The sequence below is a fragment of the Brachypodium distachyon genome, chromosome 4 (genome assembly GCF_000005505.3).
Source record: "Brachypodium distachyon strain Bd21 chromosome 4, Brachypodium_distachyon_v3.0, whole genome shotgun sequence".
In the NCBI taxonomy this organism is placed as follows: Eukaryota; Viridiplantae; Streptophyta; class Magnoliopsida; order Poales; family Poaceae; genus Brachypodium; species Brachypodium distachyon.
Genome location: NC_016134.3, coordinates 41,239,050 through 41,249,328, shown reverse-complemented (window position 1 = coordinate 41,249,328; position 10,279 = coordinate 41,239,050). Strand labels below are relative to the sequence as shown.

The 10,279-nt window shown below is 45.0% G+C and overlaps 1 protein-coding gene across 1 annotated transcript; it reads left to right on the top strand.

The window, feature by feature from the left end:
• Positions 1-788: 788 nt before the first annotated feature.
• LOC100836995 (PTI1-like tyrosine-protein kinase At3g15890) lies at positions 789-2,760 on the top strand. Its single transcript, XM_003576717.4, has 4 exons — positions 789-1,104; positions 1,220-1,391; positions 1,467-1,744; positions 1,841-2,760. The coding sequence occupies exons 1-4, from the start codon at positions 1,031-1,033 to the stop codon at positions 2,481-2,483; spliced, it is 1,167 nt and encodes a 388-aa protein (XP_003576765.1). The 5' UTR covers positions 789-1,030; the 3' UTR covers positions 2,484-2,760.
• The last annotated feature ends 7,519 nt before the right edge of the window (positions 2,761-10,279 follow it).

The following is a 10,279-nucleotide window of genomic DNA, read 5'->3' as shown; positions in this document are numbered from 1 at the left end:
AGAGTATAGGCCATTCGATCTGATAAGGAATGTGTGATTAATGCGTTAAATATCTTTGTAATTATGCAGTTGTGCTCCTCAACCGTAGATGTTCATGTTAATTGTTTTTTTACAATTTGCCGTAGCAACACCTGAGCTGCTACGGAAAAAGAAATTTTGATTTGTCAAATTCCAGTTCAACTGAATCAAATTATGTGGTTGTATTCTGTGTATACATAAATTTTCATGGACATTATGTTTACACGTGAAAACGAAAAAAATTAAAAGGCCGTGGCAACACGTTTGGTTTAGACGATGACTAGCCCTTTCGTGCCGCTAATAGACCATCGTATCTAGGTGACGGCATGTAGCCATTAACAAATGGAAACGGCACCTGGTCGCTAGCTGATTCGGTACTCCGTTAGGTATTCCTCTGTTTTTAAATCTTAATCCCGGAGCCTGCAGGTTGCATGCGCTCGAGCACTTCTTGACTGACTTGGAAATTAAACAAGAAGCGGAAGTGGCCGGCTTTTGCAAGATAAAAACAAAGGAATCCAGGTGCTGTTTGAACAGATCCCTCTCGTACCTGTTTGCCTCTGCTCTGTCCAAGAGAATGGAGCACACTAACTGAAACTGAGTCCATCCCGGACCTGGTCGCCAGCCCTTACGCAGCCATGTGGACCCATGCTAAGTATGTGCCATGTAATCAACTCGTCCGGGAGAATTGTACAATAGTTTTTGTTTGAGTGTGCACGTTTATAAAAGGCCCTTCTAGTTCTTCTCATCAAGGCCACGGCGCCACATGTACATCAGGCAGGGCGTCAGAAACTTTATAGAGTAGTCATCTGAGAGTGAAGTCTCCAAGGAGAGGCAAACACGAGGAGGACAATCTTGTATGTACCCGGAGAAACAAACAAGAAGCTAGCAAAGCTTAGCCCTGCTGGGAACATTCCTATCTCCCAGCCTTGGTTTCTCACCTGCATCCACATCCACACTCAATTCGTCTCCGTCGTAACTCTTGCCCGGATCGATCGGCCTGAATTCTGGAGCAATGATCAACCAGTGCCTCTGCTGCGTCGCCGGCAGCGACTCGGAGCCGGAGGCTGCCGCCAGCCGTAGCCGGAGGTACAGTACGCCTATGCACGCGCGGACGGTTCTTCCATCCATGCAAATACGGACGTTTAATTCTCTTGTGAGTGAGATCGGTTGGGTTGAGGTGAGTTTTGGTGGATGGATGCAGGAATCCGTCGAGGTCGTCGAGGGGAAACAGGAAGAGGGGCGTGGAGTACCCGTGGGAGATGTACACGCTCAAGGAGCTCCTGCAGGCGACCAACAACTTCAACGATAGCAACAAGCTCGGCGAGGGCGGCTTCGGCACCGTCTACTGGGGCCGCACCTCCAAGGGCGTCGAGGTGCGTTAATCTTGATTTGGATTTCTTCTGTCTATGCGATCGAGCTTAATTAACATGCGTTAATCGATAATTCAGATCGCGGTGAAGCGGCTGAAGGCGATGACGGCCAAGGCGGAGATGGAGTTCGCGATCGAGGTGGAGATCCTGGGCCGCGTCCGGCACCGGAACCTGCTGAGCCTCCGCGGCTTCTACGCCGGCGGCGACGAGCGCCTCATCGTCTACGACTACATGCCCAACCACAGCCTCCTCACCCACCTCCACCCTCACCGCGGCACCCCCGCCTCCCAGCAGCATCCCCCCCTCGACTGGCCCCGCCGTCTCTCCATCGCCCTCGGCGCCGCTCAGGGCCTCGCGTAAGCCATCCATCCATCCATCCCAGATGTTGATCGTCTTGCCAATTGCCATGCGTCCATGACAGAATCGAATGAAAAATGTGCATATATCTGCAGGTACTTGCACCACGAGGCGAGCCCGCACATAATCCACCGTGACATCAAGGCGAGCAACGTGCTGCTGGACGCGGACCTGGTGCCGAAAGTGGCCGACTTCGGCTTCGCCAAGCTGATCCCGGAGGGCGTCTCCCACCTGACGACGCGGGTGAAGGGCACGCTGGGCTACCTGGCCCCGGAATACGCCATGTGGGGGAAAGTCTCCGAGAGCTGCGACGTGTACAGCTTCGGGGTGCTGCTGCTGGAGCTCGTCAGCGCGCGGCGCCCGCTGGAGAAGCTCCCCGGCGGGGTGAAGCGGGAGATCGTGCAGTGGGCGGCGCCGCTCGTGGAGCGCCGCAAGTGGGAGCGCCTCGCCGACCCCAGGCTCGCCGGGCGGTTCGACGCCGCGCAGCTCCGCGCCGTGGTCGAGACGGCCATGCTCTGCTCGCAGAGCAACGGCGAGAGCCGGCCCACCATGGCCGAGGTCGTCGACATGCTCAGGTTCGCCGGGAGTGGCGGCGGCGAGAGGCGGAATAAGGAGATTGTGCCCGTGCAGGACGCCGCGTGCAGCGAGGACATCACGATGACTACGGACCATGACGACGTCACGGGCAGCACGGAGCCGCTGGACAGGGGAAGCTGGAAGCTGACCACGCTGAGGTGATCCATCCGACCGATATATCCATGCATGCATCACTGGATCGCCGAATCCACCGTATTGTCGCATGGAATTAAGTTGCAAATTCATGGTCATTGGTTGTTTATTAGATTGCAAAGTAGAGTATGAAATTGGTGGTGGGTGAGTGTGGTTTTTGGTGAGGGCTGGAGAGATCATCGAGGGACGTTTTGGCCGGTTCGTTTTGGCCCGCAAAGTTTTGTTTCTTTGCATCGAGTGTTTGTACAATCCTCTTGTTCGAATACAGCATCGTGTCGATTATTCAGCTGGCAGATGTGCAGAGATGGTGGAAGGCATAAATATATATAGCTCATCTCTGTGCCGTCCGTTATTTTTATGCTTTCTTGCCTGCTGTACACATAACTTGAAAGGTACTTATAAGATAAGATAAAGATCGTGAGTGAAATTTTGACAGAGAAATATATAATTTTTTGATGTTTTTTTTAATGGAAGGCAAAGTCTCCCGGTTAGTTACCGATTCCGGCTCTCCGACAATCCTTTCTTTCAAGTTTTCTTTAGAAACACAAACGGAGAAGCTCATAAACATTTTACGCTCACGAACACGCAGGCCGCTTAAATCCAGTTAAAATGTGAGCATCCATGTCAAGTTTATTACTACCTCTCTGATCCTAAATTATTGTCAGAATATTACATATATTCAGACATTTTTTATGAATAGATACATTCATATTTGGGCAAATTTGAAACAAATTTAGGATAGGAGGGATTACATACTAAAGACTGGATGGGTTGGTTCTACCACAAGAAATCAGACCAGCTGAGTTAGGGCAGTTTCTTTTAGCAAGAAGAGGATTGTACCACGGGAGAATGAATTATGGCAATGCAAAGGTCAGTCCTCGTATTGATCCAATCCAAATGACACATTTAGTCCACCATAGTTCTTTACGGAAAGATAATGAAACGGCTTATGACTCATTATGCTCTGATTGATCATTTGTAATATAACTAGCGGGGTGACCCGCGCAGATTGCGCGGTTAGACTTGTATAATGTATTTTTATTTTTCTAATTGCTTACGAAATGTTCTGAATGATTTGATTGATTAAATTCATATCACATTATATTGTAGGTTAGGTTTATTTTTATTACGGTTTCGCCATGCGCAAGTGGTCTGATTTTTAGTTAAGGATTACTCAATTGCTCAACCATCGAATTTGGTCTGCACTTTAATATTCTGAACCGACAATGAAGAGAGGGGAGCAGGGAAAGGGAAATCATCTAGGTACTAATCCGACAGCTCTTGTACGTCGACTGAGATTTAATACTTTTAGATTTAATTCTTTTGCTTAAAAATTAGACGTCTGATGTATACTCACACCCATTTTACTAACATTGTTTGTAGTACAAAAGTGTTCAGGTTGTACATGTAAGATATGTTTTTTTTTGCATTTAAATTTGAATGGCATTTTTTATTTTAGATAATGTAAAATGTTTTGTTTTAGACATCGATTAGAGACCTATAGATTTTGTTTATCCTTAATTATTATCTCTATATGGGTGCCTAGTGAGCATTTCCTTTTTTCTAGCACAATTTGTATCTATTGAGCCCATCATCCATTTAGACTTCAGGTGTCCAGTTGCAGTTATGGCCGTGGTCATCAAATTGGGTGCGTCTATGGTAGATCGGCTACTGACCGGTGTTTTCGTGTGGTGCTGCTGTTGGTGCATACATGGATTTGGCGAGGTCTTTGATATATTAAAGCCGGATTAAGGTGTTTTGTAGCCATGTCTTTACATCTTATACACAAAGCATCTATCTTGTAATCCATGTTTTTTCCTTTTCTATTTCTGTTTTTTAAAATCCATTTCCTTTTGGCTATAGATTTCATATTGGCCCTACCTCCGCATCAAGTCATTTACTGAACAGTTTAATATTTGAAATAACGAAAATTTCAAAATGATAATACTGATAATGATAAAATGAAATTACTAACATATAAAGAGAAGATTATACTGACACCTTCAGAGAGATATGGGATAAACAATAATAAACCAATGTGGTTTTATGCAATGTAGGATCGTGTGAAGTGATATCAAAAATCTGACCGGAAGAAAGGTTATGTAGGAGATTACCTGAAGATGAAGTTCCGTGTGCGGAAGTTGAAGTAGATTGAATTTCAAGGACTTGTGCGGAAATACCTACTTGATTCATCTTCTTGCACGCATGTACGACTCGTTGCAAAATGAAGAATTGAATTGAAGCTAGCTAGCTAGCTACAGATCGATCGATAATGGAGTTGGAGTAAAGCAATGGCAAGAGCGAGGTATTAGTAGTTGAGTACTGATGCAGATTTCTGCGCGGCTATACGGATATAGTAGATCTTAGCCCACTAATTGCTAATACTACGTAATACTACTATGTAATCAAGCCTATTCGTATTGGACACAAACACTTATTTCCGACTGCTGCAGCAATTGGACTTGAAATACATCGCGAATAGATCTTAGTTTGACATAATCCTGGTCGTAGAAGATATTAGATTTGAAGCGAACGCGTCCATAAAAGGGTTCGATCTCTGTGCTTAAGTGCTAGTCTCTGAATCGATTCACTAGCACACACAGTTTCAACATGTAATATCATAAAACAAAAGTCTCAAATGTTACAACGAAATATCCAAAATTTAAGAGTACTTACAAACTCGCATAACCACATGGTTAGCTGGAATTAAAACGAAAAGTTCAATAACGGAAAACGAAGATACAAGAGCCGCATCAACACCACAGTGGTAACATGTTGGAATTTGTAGGCTCGTAACCCAAAGACCAAAACGTACCCTCACTCTTCGTCAGAACTTTCTGCATCATTAAACGATACAGTCATTAGGATCAATACATTGAATGTATTGGCAAGATCACATTTTGATATAACAGCACCTAACAAGTACATGCATATTTATGGTAAGGTGGAGTTCAGGCTAGTTACGTAAAAACTTAATTGTTTAGTCCTATCATTTTAACCAAATAGTTTTATCATTAATGGACACTGGGTAGACACACCAATGCTCCTATTAAACTATGGACATTGAGTAGATACATCAATGCTCCTAAATCCAAGTTTGAACCATTCATTTTAATGTAGAAAATTAGAGTGAGTGAGACCTTCCTTACAGCTCCCTAATCTAGCTGCTCATAATCGTCCATGACCAGGGATTCGGCTAAGTACTTAGTTTGACACTCTCGAGAGGTTGTACACTTTACCCTCAAGAAATCGACGTGTTAATCCCTTACTGTCCTCAGGGTAGAGTAGCAACGGCATCGATTACAAGACTTTCAGAAGTAATCCCCTAGACCCATACCGAGGGACCCGCTCCCACCTACACGGCAACATCATCACGATCACCTCGGGCCCAGGTTCAAACAGCTTACTCAATCTTGGTAGAGCCCATATTACCATGCGGTTGTACTGGAAGCTACTAAACAGAAAACTAGTCCAGTCTCTAGTTACCCCGGGTGGCATTCCACAATTTGCGATGCAGGCGCTCCCATAGACATGGCGAGACGACTCATAGAAATGGACCCATAGACATTGACCTGACGTCGCACAACATCCAAAATCTCAAAGCCGCCCACCCAGGATGGTTCATTAAAAATTAAGTTGTTTTGCCATACACTAAGTAAAACACAACTTTTCACCATAACCACAATATTATCATGATGTAGTAATTTCCCCCACAATACTACCATAGCATAGCACTCATCTACAGACGATGGCAATTTGGTAGTAAGGTAATGGCACGGATAAAACTACACTACCTGGGATTCATAGCTAGCATAGAGATACAAATAATATTCCTAATGCAACTAATAAAACATCTAGTGCATAGTAAAAATTTAGGGAAAATGATCAAAGTGACTTGCCTTGTTCAAAGCTGTGGTGGTTCTCGCACTCTTCGCAACAACAAGGTTCACACTCCAAACAATCTAAAATAAACAAGCACAAATACACATAAACATGCAATTCAATACAAAGAATATGCCATGATGTAAAGTTTACCATGATGCATTCCTAGCTTGGTTTTAGTATTCACAAATTTAGTTTCTGTTTTAAAGAATTTCTTCAAAGGATTGGACAGATTATAACATATTAAGAAGGTACTCCTTGTGCAATAACCAAAACAAGATTTAATAATAGTTTAATGAGTATTTTAGAAGGTATGGACAAAATAGTTTGGTACTGCAAGATTATTTTACAAAATTAATTCTCCCTCTGATCCTATTGGACAGGGAAAACACTTTAAACATTTTTCGAAATGATAACAGGATCAAAATAATTTTAAAACATTTCATATGAATTACAAACCATAGTTAACCATTCTGTAATTTGGTTCTGTTAAAGTTATTCAAATTCAAATTTGAACAGTGCCAAAAGAATCTACATGCCATGAGGATTCCAGAAAGGTGCAGAACATAAATTTTGGCCAAACGGTTTAAAAGTTATGATCATTTTGAATATCCAGGGGTGTTTCTGCAGGATTTCCATTTTTATTCGGCCGGGGAAAAAACATTTAATTAAACAGGTGACACGTAGCAAGCCGTGATTGGCCGGTACCGGTTCGGGAGTAAAATAAAACACGGGCCATCGGATCTAACTTAAGTGAGATCCTGCGGTCGGATTTGCGTACCGGTTCGGTTTAAAGAGAAATCTAATCGTGGCCGTTGATTTAGATCGGACGGACGAGAGGCTTCGGCCTTACCTCCGGCGAGCTAGGGTTCCGGCGAGGTCGGCGGCGGCTCGGGAGAACGCCGGCGAGGGGTTCCGGTGGATTCTCGGGCTCGGGGAAACTTGGCGAAGAAGCAGCTTCGCGAGGCGAAGACGATGGTGGCGGCGATTTTCCTCGAGGGCGACGGTGGCGACGCCTAGGACGAAGAGAAGACGGTGGCAGCGGCGACGGCGAGCTCTCGGTCGTCGGCGGTCCAGGCGCTATAGTGCACAAGAAGAAAAAAGAAGCGCGTCACGGCGTGCGCAAAGAAGAGAGGAGAAAGAAAAACTGGAAGATGGCGGCTAGGGATCACCGGTTAATCGGCGGCGACCAAGAAACGCGGCGGCGTCCGAAGGTTCTCCGGCGAGAAATTGGGCAGCGTGGCGGCGTGGAAACGGTTGAGCGAGAGAGGGGAAAGACTGCGGGGTTGAGAAGCTTTATAGTGACGCGGCCGGTTGAGAAGATGGGGGTCGTGGGCGAGGCGGACGCGGGGTGGAGTGCGTGGGCGTGGCGGACGGCGTCTACGCAGAGAAATCGGGCGGCAGTTGAGGACGAAGACGATGCTGACAGGTGGGGCCCGCCTGGCAGCGGCTGCGGCTCGGGCGCGCGCGGAGTGGGTGGCGCGTGTGGTTCGGTAAGTGGGGTGCCCAGCAACGGCGGTCCGCTTCCCTTTTTTTCTCTTTTTCCTTTTTCTTTTTCTGGTTTTGAACTAAACTTTTGATTCAAAGCTCCAAATTGAGTCAAATAAAATGCAACAAAATTTGTAAAATCATATTTTCATTTGATTCAACTTTTGAGACAAAAATTCACTCAAAATAAAATATATAAAAATACTTTTGCCTATAAACTTGCCTTTAGGGCTTTATAAGTAATAAAATTTGTAGTGTTTCAAATCCAAAATCAAATACCAAATATGGGGTAGCATAAACATGCATTAAACCACCTTTATTTGCATCACCCTAATGGGTCAAAAGTCCAATTGGCAAAAGAGAAGTAAAAGCAAGATTCAAATAAAAGAAACTTGGTTATTGTATTTTTCTGAGTTAATTTTCATGATTTTAAATGTGGTGAAATGCAAAAGTGACATGATGCTTCATGGAATGCAATGCATTATGAAGGGTTTTGAAAATTTGGGATGTTACAAGATTGGGTTCAACCGATGGGTTTTGATTTTTTTTCAGCCGCACGATAATTTGAAACAATCTACACTATAGAATTTCTGCTACTTTAATTTGATATTAGATCCTTTGCTATTTTTTAATATGGTTTTTGGAGCCCGAGCTCTAAAGGCTATTTCCGTTTTTAAACACAGTTTGGTAACTTCTGCGCCTGTCGCCTGATATTCCAAACAACCTCTAAAACAAAAGCAACATATAGGCCAGTGGGCTTTTCGCAATCACATGGTAAAGTTGGTGTCATGGCCGGCCCATCAAAGCCCATCACGGATCTAGCTTCAAAGTCCATACAATAGAGAATTGGCCTGGCATCCTGGCCCGGGAAAAAAAGAGCTCAAGCCTTATCAGAGCCCAGGTACTGCTTGCACTGAAGTTTTTCCCAGAATATATAAAGCACTCCTCTCTGCATCTGCAATCTGCATGATCCACAGAAACACATGCCTGCGTGAGCAAAAAGGAAGAAGAAGCACTTACTCAATGAAAATAATTTTGGACAGAAAAGATTAAGATAAAGTTACTTTATAACAGGAGACAGGGAGACAAGTTAGACAGCATCGTTCGCAAGGATATGTGCGACAGGTTCCGGTCGCGATCACCAAAGTTCGCAGAGCCCCCACACAACGTGTTACAATTATGAGAAAATCGACTGCCCGACTGGACGGAACGCTCGTATGTCATGTGATGATATCAACTCGCGAGCTTTTACGAATGCACTTTCGGTGTCAACGATCGGTCGTCTCGATCGACCGTGATATCAATTCCTTCGTCGCGTCCCTGTCGTGCATGTACCGCCGCTAATACCTAGTAGTACTAGCAATATAGGCGCTGTTTATTTCAATTTCCATGATGCAGCAGTCTCGTTTCTCTGAGCTATACTTGACTTCTTGTGCCGTTTATTTCAATCTCCTAGCATGCAGTAGTAGCTGCTGAGACGAGTGACCAGCCTGATTGCTGCACTTGACTTCTTTGTTCCGTTCGTTATGCTAATCTCTTGTCTTGGAAAAGGAGGTAGGCAGGATTCGGCCGGCCCGGTGCAGTGCAGTGCAGATGCAACCCATTCCCTGCACAAGTTGATTAACTCAATGATTTCTGTCGAGAACGTGATTGGTTAGCCAAGTCTCCTGCCATCAGCAGCCGGCTAATTAAGTATAGGGTTGGTACTGAACCTACGGCTTTCGCTAGCTTCTCGTAAAGTATTTTACGTACTCATGCCTTGATGAGATAGCTTCTCCTATCAAGGGGTGGCTCCAAGCCTCCAATACGATTAAGATCCATGCGTGTGCTGACGTGGCATGCATGTTCAGAATATACGAGATGGAAGATGCAAACCCTACGGTCATCCTCCGAGTACGAGTCAGTACCAGTACCGTACTGCTGTGTAAAAAAGTGTATAGTGTATACCACTGTGTAAAAATTATGGACGCACATGCGAGCCATCTTCATTTTACTGTGTACATAGGTACCATGGCGTACTGAGTCCTGACAGGCATCAAGATGGTTTTATTGAGTGCATGCAGTTGCACGGCATGCGAGAACTAATCAGGATGAGCAATGATCAGGAAGGCATATCACTCCAGTGGAAACAAGACCCCTGGCTTGGTCGACATGCAAGCACTGATCAGGAGCGATGATGATCGATCAAGCATACCAATTCGGTCGCAACAAGAAACCTCGTCTGGAAAGGGAGGAGGAAAGGAACAGGAGAAATCTGTAGTAGTATACCCACTTTGTTGCTACACTACGATACACAGGAGTACGCGACAAAGCAGTACACGTACGTGGGCCGTTGCAACAGTGTCCCTGCTACTCGGGAGGCTTTGTATCGCAGCCGTCGTTCCATTACGGATGCCAAACAAAACCTTCCCGGCCATTTATTTTCGCCGAGGGGT

Excerpts from the sequence above, each read along its gene's own strand:
- LOC100836995 (XM_003576717.4), top strand. The coding sequence starts at position 1,031 with ATGATCAACCAGTGCCTCTGCTGCGTCGCCGGCAGCGACTCGGAGCCG. Across the intron at positions 1,392-1,466 it reads GCACCTCCAAGGGCGTCGAG|ATCGCGGTGAAGCGGCTGAA; the intron begins GTGCGTTAATCT and ends TCGATAATTCAG. Across the intron at positions 1,745-1,840 it reads GGCGCCGCTCAGGGCCTCGC|GTACTTGCACCACGAGGCGA; the intron begins GTAAGCCATCCA and ends ATATATCTGCAG.